Here is a 19141-nt window from a genome sequence, read left to right as displayed (position 1 = left end):
TGTTTTTATACTGTACACATATTTCTCATTTTATTCAGTGTTACAAAATATATTCTCATTGTCTAGTGACTGTGTCGATACACTCTAATTTAGTAAATCCTGACCAAATTTTTGAGCATTTAAATTGTTTCCATTACTTAATCAACTTTGCTTAGGTATAATCTACATACAATGAAATGTGCTCACTCTAAATATACAGTTACATGAATTTTGACAAACGTATCTCTGCACGGAGTCCCCATTATGACGAAGATGTGGACCATTTCCATAGCCTCACAAAGTTCTGCCATGGCACCTATCACCGCATCCTGCACCACACCTGGCCCGAGGCAACCACTGACCTGCCTTCCGACACTAAAGATTTGATTTACCGTTTCTGAAATTTCTTTGAAATGGAATCATATAATATATGTTCTGCATATCTTTTCCTCAGCCCAATACTTCCCCCTAGTTTGTTTCTTTTCTTGCTGGCTCGTGCTGCCTTGCACGGCCATAGGAAGGCGTGTGAATCTCCCCTGCTCTTGGTGTACTTTGGATTAATTCCAGTTATCGCCAGTAATAAAGGGGATATGCACATTCATGTACCAATTCTCTTCTCTTGGGTAAATACTGAGCAGTATCATTGCCGAGTTTATAGTAAGCATATGTTTATGTTTGTAAAAAATTCCAAAACTGTTTTCTAAAATAGTGGTGTCATTTGACGTTTCCAGTATTGATGTTGTAAGAATTCTGGTTATTCCACGTTCTTACCAACACTTGGCGGGGACAGTCTTTTTAACTCCGTTATTCTAGTCAGTATATAGAAGTGTAATATTGTGGTTATAAGTTCCATTTGTCTGATGATTAATGATATTAAATATCTTTTCACATACTCCTTGGCTGTTCAAATACATTTTTTGTGACCTGTCCCAGTATTTTGCCTATTTATTAATCGGGTTGTTTTCTTACTGTATTATAAGAGTTACAAGTAGTTTGCCAAATATTTCACAAATAATTTCTCCTGTACTGTACCTTGTCTTTTCATCATTTCCCTGATATTTTTTGACAACAGTAGCTTTTAATTTTAAGGGCCCAGTTTATCAATTCTTTCTTTTCTGGCTTTTATTTTTTTGGTCTACTTATCTAAGAAGTCTTGTCTACCTTAAGTCACAAATATTTTCTTCTAGAACTGTACCTACGACATTTAGGTCTATGACCTATTTTAATTTGATTCTTATGTGTACAGTAAGGTAATAATTGAGGTTCATTTTTTTCCCCATATGAATATCCAGTTACTCCAGCATCTTTTGTTAAAGGCTCTGTACTCCGAATGACCTTGACACCTTTGCAAAAACTGATGCCATATATTTGTTTCTGGACTCCCTGTTACGTTCCATCATGGATGTGTCTCTCCTTATACCAATACCATACTGACTTGATTATTATAAATAGCTTTAAAGTACATCTTACAATCAGGAAACACACTGTTGTTTCTCAGAATTGTTGCCGCCCTTCTGGATCCTATGCATTTCCATATCAGTTTAGTATCAGCTTCTTAATCTCTTCTTAATCTCTACAGAAAAGCCTGGTAGGACTATGATGGGATTGCTTTGAGTCTATAGGTTAGTTTGAGGAGAACAGACTTACCAGTATTATTAGTGTTCTGATCCATGCACTCAGTATATCTGTTTACTTATGTTTTCTCTAATTTCTATTGAAATGTTTTGTAATTTTCAGTTTATAGGTCTTGCATAACTTTGTTCAGTTTTTCCTTACATAGTTCTGTTGTGTTTTTCATTACCAGTTGTTTGTTGCTAGTATATAATACAGTTGATTTTTTTGTGTACTGCCATTGTATCCCGTATCCCATGGCCTTCTGAATCTCACTAGTTTTATAATTTTTTTGTAAATTTCTTTGGAATTTCTATGTAGACAGGCTTGCTGTCTGTGAGTAAAGGCAGTTAACTTCTGTTCCAGTCTATGTGACATTTACATATTTGTCTATCTATCTGTCTGTCTGTCTATGCCATATTTGGCTTGGCTAGGAACTCCTGCACATGCCAAATGAAAGGAGTGAACATTCTCATTCCCAGTCCCAGGGGGAAAAAGAAGAATTCAATCCGTCATTATTACTGTGATGTTAGCTATACATTTTTAAATGTCTTTTATCAGGTTGAGGAAGTTCTCTCTTGTTCCTAGTTTGTTAGGAGATTTTAGTATCAGTGGCCATTGAGTTGTTTTAAAAGCTGCTTCTGCATCATTTGAGATGATCATATGGTCTTCCCTTTTTTAGTCTGTTAATATGGCAAATTACATTGGTTTCAAATGTTAAACCAATCTTTCATTCTTGGGATTAACCATCAGTAATCATAATATATTATCATCTTTTGTCAGATATGATCTGGTAAAATTTTGTTAAGTCTTTTTACATCTATGATTTTGAGGGATATTGATACTGTTTCATGTAATGTCTTTGTCTGGTTTTGTATTAAGGTAATGTTGGCCTCATGGTTGAGAGGTATTTCCTCCTGTTTTCTGCAAGTATTTGCATGAAATTGTTATTACCTCTATTTCAGGAGTTTGATAGAATTCACTAACATTTTATTTGACGATTGGGGAGGAATTTTGGGGGGTTGGTTTTTAAATACAAATTCATGTTTAACTTACCCCATTTAAAAAAAAAGATTTTACTTATTTGTCAGCGAGAGAGACAGCGAGCACAAGCAGGGGGAGCAGTGGGCAGAGGGAGAAGTAGGCTCCCCGTAGAGCAAGGAGCAAGGAGCCCGATGTGCGGGACTCAATCCCAGGATCCTGGGATCAGGACCTGAGCCAAAGGCAGACGCTTAACCAACTGAACTACCCGGGTGTCCCAACTTACCCCATTTTTTTAAAAGATTTATTTAGAGAGAGAGTGAGAGCAGGCTTGATCTTGGGAAGGGGGAGAGGGAGAGAGAGAATCTCAAGCAGACTCCCTGCTGATTGTGGACCTCCACGTAGGGCTCGATCTCATGACCCTGAGATCATGACCTGAGCCAAAAAGAAGTCAGACACTCAACTGAAGAGCCACCCAGGCACCCCTAACTTACCCCATTTATATTCAAGTTAGGGTATATACCATTTTACATAAGACCTTTCTACCAGGACACCTTCATTTTCTCCCTTCAAGCTTTTGTGTTATTGTTAAATACATTTTACCTTTACACGTGCTGTGAATGCCACAATGCATTGTTATTTTTGTTTTAAACCAGCACTGTCTTTTACAGAGATTAAAAACATAAGAAAAGCCAACATATATTTACCCACAAAGTTATGATTTGCAGTCTCTTCTTTACCTTGTGTGGACCCAGTTTTTCATCTGCTACCATTGTGCATCCGCCTGAAGCGTTACCTTGGACATTTACAGCGCAGTGTTTCTGATGATTTCCCTAACCTTTTGCATGTCCCCAAAAGGCTTTATTTTGCCGTCATTTTTGGAAAGCTATTTTAGCTGTGTATAAAATTGTAGCTTGCCTGTTCTGTATTTAATTACTATAAAGATGCCGCTCCTCTCTGGCCTGGTTTGCACTGTTTCTGACAAGACGTCTGCTCTCATCCTTTGTTCCTCGTGCTTACTGGGTCCTCGACCCCCTCCCCCCCCCCCGTCCTGTTATGCTTTCTTGTTAGCACTTGCCCTCAGCTATTTAATTATGATGAGCCTTGTAGGATTTTCTTCACATTTCTTTCAGTTGGGTTTTTTTAAGCCTTTGTGAATCTAGTTTTCATCAAATTTGAAAACTTTTTGGACATTATTGAAGTATTTTTTTCTGTTCCTTCATTTCTTATGTCCTATCGCATCTGTTAGCCTACGGGATACTGTCCCACGGTTTATTAATGCTCGGTTCATCGCTTTCATTATTGTTTTCCTATCTTTAATTTTAGATTTGTTTCCTGTGTCTTGAAGTCTGTTACCATTTTTTTCCTCCAGTGTCTAGCATAGTGATAATTCGGTCCAGTTTTTCATTTTTCATCTAGGACATCTCAGGCTTTATCTCTTGGAGTTTAATTTGGGACTTTTTTTTTTTTTATATCTCCCATTTATTTTTATTATGCTTCTCTCTCTACATTTTGAACTTTAATACACTACCTTAATAGCTGTTTTATCATGTTACTCTTCTGTCGTCTGTGTCACTTTCTGAGTCTGTTTCTATTCGTTCATTTTTCTGCTAGTAATGGGTTATATTTCCCTGGTTCTTTTAGTGCCAGATAATTTTTTATTGGATGAAGTTGTTCTTACTCATAAGCAGTGATCTTTTCCAGGCTTGCTTTTAAGCTGAGACTGGCCGCGCTAACCTTTGCTCTGACACTGTTGGGCTATGGAGGCAAAAACCTCACAGGCTGTCTTGGGCGCCACGTCTCTTAGGAAGCCTTTCTGTCCTGCCGGGCGAGGATACAAAGTATTTTGGGCTCTGTGAGAGCCTGTGATCCTTTCACCTGACTTTTTCCAGTGTCTCTTTCTCTGGCCTCACCATTTTTCTCACATACATGTGCTTCCTATTTGATGGATTTTCCCATTGGATGCAGAATTTTAAGATACCTTTTTGTTTTTCATTTAGCTGTTTGGATGTATTGTTCCATTGCCTTTTTGCCCCTATAGCCTCTCAGAAGTCTAGGATTATTCTGTTTGTTCCTCTGTATAATATTTCTCCCCCCTCAGAATTTTTAAAAGATTTTCCGTCACTGGTTTTTCTGCAATTTGAATGTGTTCTGACTTCTGTTGGGATTGTTTCTGCGTGTTTATGAGTGTTCGTCATGTTGAGGTTCATTACAACACGCAGATCTGTGCATTTATCATTTTTATCCAAGCTGGGAGAATTTCAGGCATCATTTTGTAAATGTCTCCCTCCCCCTTTTAGGAACGGCCACCATTACACATATGTTAGCCTCCTTGATACTGTCAGCAGGTCACTGAGGCTATTTGTTTGTTTTTTAGCTGCAACTTATATAGTTTCTTTTACTCTGATTTTATGTTTATTGTTTTTTTTCCTCTTGCAGTGTCTCGTTTGTTATGAATCCCATCTAGTGGATTTTTAATTTCAGATATTGTATGTCTTATCTCTAGAAGTCCCGGTTATTTCTACTTCTATGTCCTTTATCTTTTCTTTCTGTTCATGTACTGTTTTAAAGTCACTCTATTAATTCCATCATCTCCACTGTTTTTAGGTTTTCCTAAAGACTGATTTTTCTCTTGGTTAGGGGTCATATATCCTGCATCTCCTTATGTCTGGTAATTGTTGATCGGATACAAGATCACTGGAATTTTACATGAATGCCTGGATTTTGTTGTCTTCTCCGTATTTGTTAGCTTTTGTGGGTTTAACTTTCACTGTTTTGAAATGTCTACTGAAAGCCTGGCTATTCTGTCATGACACTGTTCTGACTGGTTAGAAATTGAATGTCTCTCAGTGCTGAGTGAGCTCCGGGAATTACTTGGCACGCACACCTCCATTCCTTCTCTGCTTCTTCTTGTAGAGTTTAACCTCACACACACACGCTGCTTGTACTCCACTGGTTTTGTACAGCTTCTTCCTCGCTGGCAAATGCCATCTACCTCCTCGTCCTCAAAATCTGCTTCTCACTCTCCAACAGTGAGACCTCTGAGTTATGCTTGGGGTCAGTCCTCTCCTGCCGGTCATGTTCTACACAGTGCCCTCGGACAGAAGGCCGAGGCTTTAGAGCCCCTCGTTTGTTTCTCTCTTCACGAAGATCTTGGTCCTGCACTGCCTGCTGTCCAGCATCTAAAGAGAGTTCTGTGACATACTTTACCCGGTTTTCATTTTTTTTGTTTTATGTGTTTTTGCCCAGTTAATTCTTATTTTCTAGTTGTTTAATTAGTTTAATATATTTAACTATGAGTTACATCAGAAATTTATTTTGGTATGGTATTAGATGAAACTCTAATTTTATTTTTCAACATGGTACGAAGACTGTTTTTGCATTTTTATCATTATATATACTGCTACAGCAAATGTCCTTTTGTAGAAGACTTCTGCATTTCCTTTTTTTTTTTTTAAGGAAATTTCTAGAAGAGGAACTATTGTACTTTAAAAATTATTAGTTTCTATTGCCAGTTGCCCTGGGAAGAGTTGCTGTCTGCTTAGATCCCAGTACCAGTGTATGAAGATACTCATCTTCCAGCACTTTCACTGACGATGCTATTTCTGGATATGCTAAATTGTCTCATTTATGTTTATCTCGCCTTCACTGATTATTATAAGGTGGCATGTTTTTATGAACTGTATTCATTTGTATTCCTCTTATTTTAATTGTCTGTGTCCTTTCCCCCTTTTCCCTTGTGTTTTAATCTTTTTTTATATGATTTCTCTACATCTGTATGCCATCTTTTTCTCTTCCTAGTGCCCAACACAGTGACTTTAAAATAATTAATGCTCACCAAATGGAAAGTTGGTTCAAAGCCAAGGTAGAAACTGAGAAGAAATATCCGGAGTTAGGTAGAAAATCAGGAGAGAGCTGTATCACCAAAGCCAAGGAGGAGGCCAATAGCCGATGTCCTCAGGTCCAGGCTAGGAAGATATGCAGACTATAAATAGATCATTGGATTTGGCAGTTAAGAGATTCTTAGTTATCTTAGCAAGACTAAGTTCTATAAGGTAACAAGGGTAGACATCAGAGGACAGCAGATTGAGAAATAGAGTTGTTCTCCTTAAGTATCATTTTTTTAGCAGATATTTTTATAGAAATTGGCTGGGAGACAAATTGAAGAATATGGTCTAAATAAAGATCTAGAAGCCTGCACATATTATATTGATTTAAGGAGGATCTATATCTTTTCTACAGTAGATGAGTAAGTAGTAGGCTTATTTTTTATTTAGGGATCTAAACAATATTTTCATCCCATTAGGAGATTGCCATAAATCTATGTAGAGATCACAGGGGTTCCTTCATCCAAGTTAGTGATATTTTGAAGAAAGCATGGCAGAAATTATTTTGACCCAGAAATTTTTCAGAATCACTTTACTGGTGATCTATGCTTCTTTCTACTTCTCATCCACATTTGAATGGTAATGCATTAAGAATATCTGCCTGTATAAAATGAGTAAGTTTTGAGAAATATCCCTGAGTAATTGTATGCATTGGTTTGATTTTTGGCATACTAGATTGGATCGTTTGTAAGACATATTTAAGGTTTCTGCAATCAGAATGGCTTTTATATTTGATGGCTTATTATAGCTTTAATTGACAATTTTTTTTGTTTCCTACTATTAACTTAAAATGATGTTGGAGTTCCAATCAAGAACATCTTAGATTTGATAAAATATGACAAGATAGTGGAGAGCATTAGAGTTTAGAGACTGTCTGCCAAGCATTCTAGTTTTACTATAACGTTAAGCCAGTCTTTTTTGGCAATTAAGTCATATTCCCTCCTGCTGTTCATTGTGACAATGGGTTATGCAGAAAATAGATCTTAAAATAATGATAGACTCTTCAGTGAAGGTGGAAAAGGGTAGAATATGTCAGAAGAAATCTGTTTTTTGTGTTGCTTAAATTATGACTTGGTGTGCAAGGAACCAATCTTGGTTAACTGTGGTTCTCATACGTTTGTCAGAGCGCTAAGAGTCCATGCTCCATGTGAAGGTGTAGTTAATTTGTGATCTTGTAGTCAAGGATACACTGATTGGTTCATTTCTTCAATCACAGACGTGTAGTGGGTACCTACTGTGATTGCTAGTGGTATACTCAGCACTGTCAACAATCTTGCATTGTTCTTGGCGGATTTCTTAACGCAGTGAAGTAGTACGTCGGAAGTCAATTCATAGTGCCTGGAACCCGCTCCTTCCGCATACGCGTTGTCGAACCGGGAGACGAGATGGGCAGTTTCGTGACCAAGGCGCTGGCCTAAATGGAGAGCTGAGTGTGTGGCTACAGTGAGCTCCCAGGAAGTGCCTGTTGACTGCGGAGTGCTCTGTCCTTGTAGGTGATGAGCAGAAGTGAATGAGCGTGTGGTTTTAAGTGATTCTCTGATGGGAGGTTGGCACTGTAGTTGTTACTGAAGTAGAACTATACGGGGAAGTGACGGAGCTTCTCGTCCCTTTTGGCCGTTCATGAAGTGAAAACTTGGAGCCTTACGGTTTGTCATTGTAGAAGACATTGATTCAAACTTTGAAAACATTTCTGGAGATCTGAAGAAGCAAGGCCAGTTGTAGACTGTAACAAGCGCACATCCATCAGTTTCAGCAAATCAGTCCTTACTTTGAAATCAGGTGTAAGTCCAATAATTAAGTAGAAATATTACATCTCTGTCGTGAACACTTATTTTAATCATGTCTCAGTGCCTAATCCTTGGAAGAGTGAAGCCACAGTATAGTGAGGGGGAAACGCAATCTGATGATGCATCCTTTTTTCCTCTGGTAACTGAAGGTTAAATGGGTGGCAAGCAGAATGCCTTAAACAAGATTGGTGTATTGATTAAAACGCTGATTTAACAGCTCGCAGTCTCCCCTTGGAAACCTGGAGAAGATAAGCCAGCTGCTGTGTAGGAGCTGAGTGTCCACTGGGGGTACACTATCTATCATCACAATATGGTGATGAGAGGTGTTTTATGTTTGTGGTAATTTCCCCCACTAAATCAGTAATTATTACAATCCTGTCCCTGCTGTTTACCCTGCAGCTGTTTTTCCATTTGTCGAGAGAGCGGGTGTTCTCCGAGGACCGCACACGTTTCTATGGTGCAGAAATTGTCTCTGCTTTGGACTATCTACATTCCGGAAAGATTGTGTACCGTGATCTCAAGGTAAAAAAAAAAAGTAATCAAAATTTGTTTTTGCAGAGACTATAGGGACAAACACAAAGTAATTACAAAGTTACACAGTTTGGAGAAAAGCAGATTTAGTTGGGAAAAAAACACTGTTTAAGAATGTAGTTCATTGCATTTGATAGGAATTCCATTCACTGGTAACGTACATAGTTCCTTCATGTCTGAGTTTTTGACGTGCACCATAAGTTCTGCTTGACTGCTCTGATCAGATATGACCTACCAATAGTAGTTTCATCTCTCTGGAAATTTATGAGTAATGGTAAACATCCGATTAAGAGTCAAGTGACTTTGCCAGGGACATTCTAAAATAAGTTTCATAATTACATCCTACCATCCTACAATGTATTATGGAGAAAATTTTATCATTCGTAAGATATTTATTGGGGGGAAATATTTAATTTGATTTTGGTCTTCACTTTGTGGTGGGTTTAAATACCTGGAGCATTTTAATATAGCCTTTTATTAATTCGTTTAGTTTCCATTTCACAAAGCACCGTATTGTTTTATGGACAATAGTGACTTGGCTTCTCTGAGTTCCTTCCTGATGAGACTCTCAGAACAGCCCAGGGATTGGCATGCCTTCTGTGGGCCTTGCCGCCCGTAGTCGCTTCTGCAGCTGTTCTGCTCTGTTCCTATAGGGCAGTAGGTGCCTGAGCATGGCTGGCTGTGTTCCAATAAAACTTTATTTACAAAAAACGAGCAGTAGGCTAGATTTCACTCACAGGCCATAGTATGTTAAGCTCTGACTAGCTCATAAAAGGTAGTAGTAATGCTCATGACACTGTTTTGAATTCGATTGGCCACATTAAGGAAATGTGTACCATGACACATTTTGAACACATTCTAAATGTGACTATCTTCTTACTCTTGTAAAAAGTAAATCATAATCAAAAGTAAATCGTAATCTTGATGTAAGATTTGGTGCAGAGTTGCTTAATTTATTAAATATTAGATCATTTAAAGTATGATTTGATTTGGAGAAATAGAAGTTTATGAAATCCCATCTGTACCAAATATATCTGCATACTTTAAAAGAAATCACAATTACCCCTCACTCCTTTTAAACACCTGTGGTTCCTAAGTTATCTATCTAAGCTCTTGTCTAGGTTCTCTCAGGTGTTCCTATCATATACGTTTATGCTGTGAATGACCCTAAGGCATAAGCCTCTTGCAAAGTATTATTCTGTACAGTGACAACGAAATTTACAGTTTGTATGTTTGTATAACATGTAACACGTTAAAGTTTAAAAGCAGCTATAAATCCTGTATTTAGGAAAAATGAGCTGTGTGACTGTAAACCGCCTAGATCAGGGACGAGCCGCCGTCCAAGTGCCAGAGCACATCAGAGATAAATCCAGATCAACAGTGCGATTATTTAGCCTGAAGTCTTTGTAACCAGGAAGGTGACAGAATGAAGCCTCTGCAGTTGATGTCTGTGCGGCCAAATAGTCCAATGGCGTTTACATGTCTTGAACCTAGATGTTTTTTAAAGAAAGTAGTTATATGGCCTGATGAAACTGACAAGTTACGTGGCATTTCCAGACTTACTTAGAAATAGCTCTTCTCTGAGGCTGCTCTCCCCACTCATGAGGTGCTATACTTTATGGATCCTTATGGTAGGGAAAAGGGGGGGTTCCCTCGATTTAAGGAAATGAGAATAATTTGGAAGTACTCAGTAACATATTCAAAATGCTTAAGCTGGAAGCAGGAATTATTAACCTGAAGAAACAAGGGAAAGAATGCCCATTTGATTGCCAGCACTGATTAGGGAATGATATAATGGGGGTGGTCTTGGTTAGTAGTCTTTGATAATCATTTCTTCTTAAATGAATCAACATGTTGGTATATTAAAGTGCATTTAATAAGAGTTTCATTGCCCTGTCCTTTCTGATGTTAGAATTAGACCAAAATTAGTAAACAGCAATATTTATAAATACCAGTCCATATAGTTACCATACGCATAGACCACTAACTTTACCAGACAGGTGGTCTCTGCTCTCTTATTTTTTAAAAATATAGTCTTAACTTAAAGGTCTAAGCAAATATATAATACAGGACAGAAGCCACATGAATACACACCAAGAATATACACCATGTATACACATGCAATGTTAAAAGCCAAGCATTCAAATTTATCCAAGTGTTATTTGTATCCTTAGCACACGGGATTTTGGATAATAGAATGAGATCCTGAAGGTAGGATCTCGATATTTCCAGTTGGTCCATACTTGACAGGTGAGGTCATGGAAACCTGGAAGCCTAGCAGGTGACTTACTTGAAGTCCAGGACTAAGTTGCTGACATGGTCAAGATGATGGAAACCATGAATCCTAGCTCCAGGCCCAATGTCCTGCTCCTTACACCTTTCTGCTTTTCTAGAGTCAGAATGAAATCTGCGTGGGGGAAGGAATGCATTGCATAAACTCTGGGAGATCTTTGCAAATCTAAACTGTGAATAAAGCTGCCAAAGATAAGGGAATGGGTGTTTTAAATATATTTATACCAGATACATTAAAAATAGCATCATCAAAAACTGATTTAGGTACCCACTTTAATTGATCGTTCTCAGATTTGTCTTGATCATTTCCTTACTAATGACCTTATGTTTATTCAAATGCAAATCCATTCGAGTTGCCTGTCATAGCTTGCCTCTCAAGGAAACCTGGACCTATTTGCTGATGCCCCATTTATCATTGGAGGGAAAGCCTTACTTCATGTGCAAGTTGATTTAAGATATTTTATCAGTTTATAGTTCCTAATAAGTTGGTTGTTCATAGCAGCAGATAAATTATTAAAATCTGTGTTACACTTTTAAAAGTTAGTTTGCTTGTTTATCAATATATGTCATAATACGAAATTCTGTTGTAGTAAGGGCCCGGATTCCTTGTGATTACTTAGAAAAAACTGGTACAGCTTCATGTTAGCATCCAAATTTGAAGAAATCTCTTTTAAGATTTCATCAGCAATGCAAATTATATTAAATTCTTCTTTTCTGCTTAGTTCTTACTTTGCGAGCGAAAGCTTTCTTTTCAAAGGCCGTGCCATCTGAGTACAGAATAGGCTGAATAGGGACATGTGCAAAGGTGCATAAAAGGATGCTGGAATTCTTGAAGAATAAATTTCTCCAAGAGTTTATAACAGGGCAAGGGGCAGAAAATTGTACATAAATCGCTACTACATTCTATTGATGATTCATCTAATCTTGTTTTCTACCTGATTAGAGAGTTTAGTGGTTAATGTAACCAGTTACATTATTAACAGGAGAAACCAACAAATAGATTTAGGTGATTTCCAGGTCTCCTGCTGGCACAGAAGGACGGGCTCAGAGTCTTCCCGGTCTTCATCAGCTCCCTGGCGCTCACCTCAGATAAGCCTGCCCTCTAACCCAGAGTAGGGTTCTTGCTTTACCTGCGAAGTCTCGAGACTCCTCCCCCAGCTCCCTTCTGACCAGTCACTCTGGATTTCCTCTTCTATAAAAATTTTAAGCCACTGCTATTAAGAACCCCTTCGCCCTCTAAAATTACACTGTATTATTGGGCTGCGTTCCTTATGTGTAGTCTGGTTTTTAAGCAGCCTGCCCACCTGTGTGGGGTCTCCACCATTGTACATTATGAATCCTTCTCTAGCTTAGGCAGGTCGGAAGTGGAGACGTGTTTTCCTTCAGTATTTCCACACACTCTCTTAACTTTGGGATCATTAAAGTACTACAGGTCAACTTGTATGACATGTTGGCACTTTGATAGCCCTAAATCTGAGAATGCAGTGTGTAGAAGACAAAGTCCTTACTCCATTCTCGGGCCAGAGGCAGTCTGGGTACCAAACATTGGGTTTGCTGCAACTGTGCCAAAATGGGGCGTCAGAGTGAGTGAAGGGGGATTGTTCATACCCACTCTGACAGCTGTCAGAGCCCTTAGGAACTGCTGTTTTCATTCCTTTGTTTCATCACAGTGTCAGCCATTTAAATAAAATGATACCTAAGAGATAATGTATGGTAGCAATATATTAGAATGTGTGTCTATATGAGAATATTAGAGAGCCTACAAAACTTCACCAGCCTGGCGTACGTCCGAGCAAAGCTTCCCAGCCTGTGCACCACAGATGGGTTACAGGTGAGCCCAAGCCGTGGAGCCTCTGGGCCAGTCAGTTCTGGCCTCAAGCAGCCCGTCCAGTGATCCTGGTCATGCCCTACAAATTTCATTTTTCATTGTACTGTGAAGTGTTGAGAAGCACAGCAAGGAGTTTTAGAGTTTAATTGTATGCCAGGCACCAGCAAGAACAAGGAGCATAGTACTTTCTTGCTACGATTTCTTGTCCACAAAGCACAGAGGGAAAAAAGATGTCACAATTTACTGTATTTTTTTGTATAGACGCTGAATCAAGACCTTCTATCAGGTAACGACTGTCTGCTTCTGCTGGGAAAAAAATTTTGCCTTTTTTGATGGGAACTGTGTGAGGTATAGGTCTGATATTTTTTCTCTTCTCAAAGAATGAACTGTTAGAAAGCAACCCTCTTTAACTGGACAAATAATAAGCATCACTCGGATTTTTGATACATAATCTTTTCTCACAACCTCCTATTTGACTTCCTCATTGCTTTTGCCAGTGGGGGCATCCACGGAGCATAAACATGATGCCTGCTCCCAGACTGGGAAACTAAGACTGACGGGAGGTAAAACAGATGGATTTGGACTTTATACATGGAGAGCACTTGAGCAGTCAGCGACACTGTGCACTGTGCACTTTGCAGCCAACCAAAGCAAGAAGGCCAGCTGTGAGATTGAGGAAGGAGAACCAAGGAGAGATCATTTGTAAATGTTTTCATTTCTCCTTGACACAGAATGTGTGACCAAGTCCCCTTTAGTGTTAGATGCACAGAGGAAGTGATTTCCAGCTGATGTTGATCTGATCTAAGCCATTGATCTGCTTTGAAAAGACTTCCAGGGGATTCTGTGCCTCCTCAACATCCGTTAATCACAATGCTGATGGTTCCTAACATTTTACAGAAACTTTGTTATGCATCTGTGTTGAATTGTTATTTGTTTTTTAGCAAGACTGGATATTTAGTTACCCCTGATTTATCCTTATACAAGAGTAGGTTTGGGGATATCTTTTCTGTAAAGTGACACATCTCTGACTATTATTGATACTTCTTCATGGATAAGTTGTTGTTGTCAGTTGCGCTCCGTAAAATGACATTTCAGGATGTCCAGAGAGCAAAACTAATTGATGGGAGAAGGCAGACACCATTAAAAAACTGGCTCAAAAATTATGAAGTATTTATGCCTGTTTTATTCAGTAGAAATTATTGCATATTGACGGTATTTTTAACAGAGTCACCGAGCTGATCAAAGTGTTCCATTAAGAGCACATGCCATTGTGATAACTTATAATTCAGCCTTTAAAGCTCTCCACGTTTAATGAATGATCAGTACATTTATTGAATGTGTACGGTGTGTAAAGTTCCGCCTTCAGTATCTCTCATTCTCAAAGCAACCACGTTGGATGCTACCGTTATTTGCCTCTGTTTCATAGACAAAGTTGAGAGACAGAAATGAACAGCATGCCCAAGGTCACACAGTGAGTAAGGGCAAAGCTTGAACTGACATACGCGTTCTCTGACTTGACTCCATCATATGAGCATTTTGCTCTCTGCTGCCTCCCATACGCTACCTCGCCCCCCCTCTCACAGTCATCCCTTAGCCTGACCTTATCGTTTACTATAGTATTGTAATGGTTTTTTAAAAAGCCTATTTATAAAACAAGTAGGACGACCAACTGTCCTGGTTTGCCCCCGACTTCCCCAGTTACAGAACTTTTAAATCCGGCATCCCGGGAAACTCCCTCAGTTCTGGGCAGGCCTGGTCACGTTCACCCTATTTCTTACTCCAGCCCTATCCTTCTGCATCTCAGTTCCTTCCTCGTCCCTCGACCGCTGGCATCTTAGAGCTGAGATAAGAGACTAGAAAACAAGGTCAAATCAGGATTTTAAAAAATATACACACTTTTTGGTATTAAAAAAGTGTTTTTTAAAAACTGCTATCTCCATTCGCTTCCAAATAGCCTTGTCAAAATGTGGAGAAATGGTGCATGCTCTCATGTTTCCATGAATACTTTCCGATGCATATAAAGTGTATAGAGGGGAGTAACATAATATACTCCCAGCACGGGGACTGTAGATGGCACATTCACATTCTCTTCAATACTATCACGTATTATTTGAAATTTTTGTAAGAATTTTTATGTATTATGTTAATAAAAAAGATTTACTAAATATTTTTAAAAGACCTTTCAGCATTTTAAGAATTTAATTTGGTTTTGTTTTTATATATGATAATATTCATATACTAAAACAATATGCATATTTTTAAAAATGAAGAGAGCAGGGCATTTATATTTTCATTCAACAAAACAGCAGACTCTCCGGTATAGACTTCTCAGTATGGCAAGACGGGAGAGGAAGGAGGGGGGTGTTTTTGAAAGAGAAGGAACAAGGATAGAAAACCAGAAGCAAAAGAAAAGAAAGACTGAAGCAGGGAGTGAAGATTGGAAGAAAGGGAAGTAGACAGAGAGACTCTTTCTCCATGTTTCTGACTGGTTTCAGGACCTCTAGCCATCTGTGCAAATGAGGCTTGATTTTTAGGTTCCAGGTAGTAGAGGAGCATAAGGAAGATGCACGACATCTGAATTTAGATAAAATAAAGAACTTCTATTTTTGAAAGGTTCAAAATATGTTTAAGGTTCGTTGACCTTCCTGTAGACCAGGGAGAGACAGACTCACTTTGCTGAAGTCCATTCAGTACATGAGACACATACTGAACATTTAGTTTAGCCAGTGCTGTACCCAAGGGCTTAGGTCTGTTCTCATCTTTCCTTCGGTGAGTGTAACTCCCGTAACTGTGTTTGGATTCTTGTGTATAAGACTTTGCATGATGTGACAAAGTATATACTATCACGTTTCATATGCTTGATTCCGGCTTATGTTCTTATATGGAGTTCTGTTTTGAAATTGTACTGACTTCAGAGTTCAGGTAAGCACTGTCCTATGTGACCATGTGAAGAAGAAGTCTCTACTCCTTAAATAAGCTAATTGTCATTTATCCTGCTGATACATTTTTCACATGTGTTTCGTGCGTGTACCTTTAGGTTATATCTAGATGACCCAGCAGTCTTAGGAGCTTTGTCTGCATAAGGCTGTAGGATCACAAGTTACACCTCATAGGTATCTTTGTGTGATGATAATCATAAGTTTGGGTTCAAATTGGGAGGAAAAAGTCAGTTATTGTTGCTATTTTTAATTGCATTGATTTTGCACAAACTCCTTTCCCCCCCCCCCTTATATTTTACAATTTTCAGTTGAGGCAAATGATCTTGCTACTTGGTTAAGTCTTTAAAATTCTCTTCGGTGTTTTTGAATTAATGGGTTCAAAGAAATTCCAGTCTTATAATGTTTGTGCTATATATTTTCATTAACTGTTGAATGTTTGACTTTGATATTCTTTTTCTTTTTATGTTTAAAAGGGTTGGTATTTCTTTATTACAAAGATCTTCAAAAGAGGATATCGCCTTACCTTACAAAATAAGATTTAGGTTTGATTTACAACAACCACCAAAAAACATTTCTGTAAGTGAATATTTTATAATAGCAATAGATTCCCAAGAGCAGTTGTTGAAAACCATCTGTATATATCTAGAAGAAGATGCTCGTCCCTTTGCGATGGTTTAGATCACAATTTATTAAGAAAAAAAGGGATTGCTGCTTGCTTTGAAAAGTTATTTAGGTTGTAGTTCTCAGAACTTACACAATAATGGTTCTTACTCCCATTGGTTTAAAAATCAATAATTTTGTCGTCGTGAAGTAGTTGATAAAAACATATTTCTTTTTACACATGAGTTAGGAAGCTACAGGGTTTGGAAGTGCTGAAAGTTCTAGTAACAACAGCTATGTCCTCTTTCCAAAATACCTTACTCAGCATTCAATAATTTTTCAAAACAGTATTTTCCTATTTTTGAAACTATAAAACAAATTATGTCATTTTTCTTACTACGCAGTTGGAGAATTTGATGCTGGATAAAGATGGCCACATAAAAATCACAGACTTTGGGCTTTGCAAAGAAGGGATCACGGACGCGGCCACCATGAAGACGTTCTGTGGCACACCGGAGTACCTGGCACCTGAGGTGGGCCCCACTTTCGTTTGTGGGAGAACTAACGTGGCTGTGTGTCTGCAAAGTAAACCATTTAGCATTAAAAAACTTTGCGCTATCTACTACTTTTTCTTAATTCTAATTCCAGCATAGTTAACATACAGTTTTATATCAGTGTCAGGTATATAGTATAATGATTCAGCATTTCCGTACGTGACTCAGTGCTCATCACCATAAGTGGACTCTTATGAATCCCTGTCACCTGTCTCGCCCACCGCCCCCACCACCCCAGCTCCCCTCTGGTGACCAGCAGTGTGTTCTCTAGAGTTCAGAGTCTGTCCTGGTTTGTCTCTCTCTCTCTCTTTCTCCCTTTGCTCATTTGTTTTGTTTCTTACATTCCACCGACACGAATCACATCTATTTTGCTCTCACTTGTCTAGCATGAGATTATAGAGTAAGAATATGTAGCAATTAAATTTTATGAGCACAAAGGCCCTAACTTCAGTAGAGTAAGTCAGTTTTTATATTTTGGTCACATACATTTAATTTCTTGATTATGCCCATTTTGATTCATTTATTAAAATCAAATAATTGGATAGCATCAGCAGGAATGGTTGCAGTTTTATAAGCCATCTTGGATTTTCCTTCGAAACAAAGAAACTGGGATAATTGACGTTCGAAGTATTGTAGATTTCCATACTTCATTTTGGAAAGTATTTTATAGGGAAAGTTAATGAGAGGACAGTAGCTACATCTTGGAATTTATGCCAAAGCAAGTCCCAACCAATGACCTCCCCATGCTGAGGGTTCCATAATAATTCACTAATTTGTTTATTCAGCAAATATATATTACGTGTCTACTATGTGTTGGGTATTTGTCTGGGTGATGTGGTTACAGGAGCAAGACAAAGACCCTGCTCACTGGAGCAAAATAATAAAAGTAAGTAAATACTAATGTCGTCTAATGACTAAGAGGGCCAGGGAGAAAAATAAAGCTGGATAAAGGGAAGGGTGTGGTGTGGTGGCTATTTTAGATGGAGCTCAAATTACTATGGCCTTGTAACAAAGCACTCCAAATCCTAATGGTGAAAAACAAGCGTTCCATGTGCTCTCTGCTTCACAGGTGGGAATAGTCAGGGGACAGCAGCGATGGCTTATCTCTGCCCCATAGCATGTGGGGCCTCAGCCAGAAGGGCTTCACAGCGGCAGGGTGACTGTAGCTGGAGGCTGATGTGAGGAAGCATCCTCAGTCATCTGACAGTCGATGTTCCTGCCCGCTGCTACCTTGACAGGCCGTCACCTGCTGCCTTGACCCAGAGCCTCACCCTCGCCATGTGGTCCAGACTTTGGGTTCCAGAAGTGAATGTCCTAGGGCACGAGTCACAAGCTGCTTCCCCTTATTTTGTTTTGTTTTGTTTGTTCACCTAGTAAACCATTAAGAAATGTTGTATTAGTTTTTTCAAATTCCTTTTCATACTATATTTTTAATTATTTTATTGGAGTATAGACCACATACCATAACATTCAGCAGTGGTTTTTATTATGTTCACAGAGTTGTGCCACCATCACCACCATCTAATTCCAGAGTATTTTCATCACTCCGGCAACAAAACCCATACCCGTTAGCTTCTCTCCCCCCAGGCAGCCACGATCCACTTTCCATCTCTGTGTATGTGCCTCTTCTGGACATTTCGTATCAATGGAGTCCTATGATATGGGGCTGATTATGTCTTTCACGTAGTATGTTTTCAAGATTCATCCATGTGTTTAGCATTTTCTTGGTACTTCATTCCTTTGAACGGCCAAATAATACTCCATTGTGTGGATATGCCACATTTCGTTTACCCGTTCAGCAGTCCACAGACATTTGGTTTGCTTCCAGTGTCGTTGCTGCGAACACTTGTGCATGCGTCTCCTTTTATGGCCTGGTTCCAGAATCCACACATCGTCTCTGTCCTTGGCTTCCTGGTTACGCAGTCTGAGCTGACACCAGTTGAAGTGGTAGTGACGTCGGCTCCCGTTTCCCCGTTGTAGAAGACCATGGGAGGCAGGAGGTACTGTCGCAGCTGTCTGGAAGATACGGTCTTCTACGGACAGGATGCGCAGGGAGGTGATGGTCGACCAGACAGCTGAATGCTTAGAAGAACGCAGCTATTGGAAGTGGAGGGGACGAGCTTTCTAGACACGGGGGGGGGGGGGGGGGGGG

The 19141-nt window shown here is 39.0% G+C and overlaps 1 protein-coding gene across 7 annotated transcripts in view; it reads left to right on the top strand.

The window, feature by feature from the left end:
- Positions 1–19141, top strand: part of AKT3 (AKT serine/threonine kinase 3) — a 306055-nt gene that overhangs the window by 225976 nt on the left and 60938 nt on the right. For all 7 annotated transcript variants that reach the window (XM_008694783.2, XM_040636074.1, XM_040636075.1 and 4 more), the window contains 2 exons: positions 8645–8767; positions 16840–16968. In XM_008694783.2, the coding sequence (XP_008693005.1) occupies positions 8645–8767; positions 16840–16968 (252 nt within the window). The remainder of the gene's footprint in view (positions 1–8644; positions 8768–16839; positions 16969–19141) is intronic.

This window comes from Ursus maritimus, unplaced genomic scaffold, assembly GCF_017311325.1.
Source record: "Ursus maritimus isolate PB19 unplaced genomic scaffold, ASM1731132v1 scaffold_2, whole genome shotgun sequence".
Lineage (NCBI taxonomy): Eukaryota > Metazoa > Chordata > Mammalia > Carnivora > Ursidae > Ursus > Ursus maritimus.
Note: the sequence above shows the minus strand (reverse complement) of the source record. Positions and strands in the feature narration are given on the sequence as shown.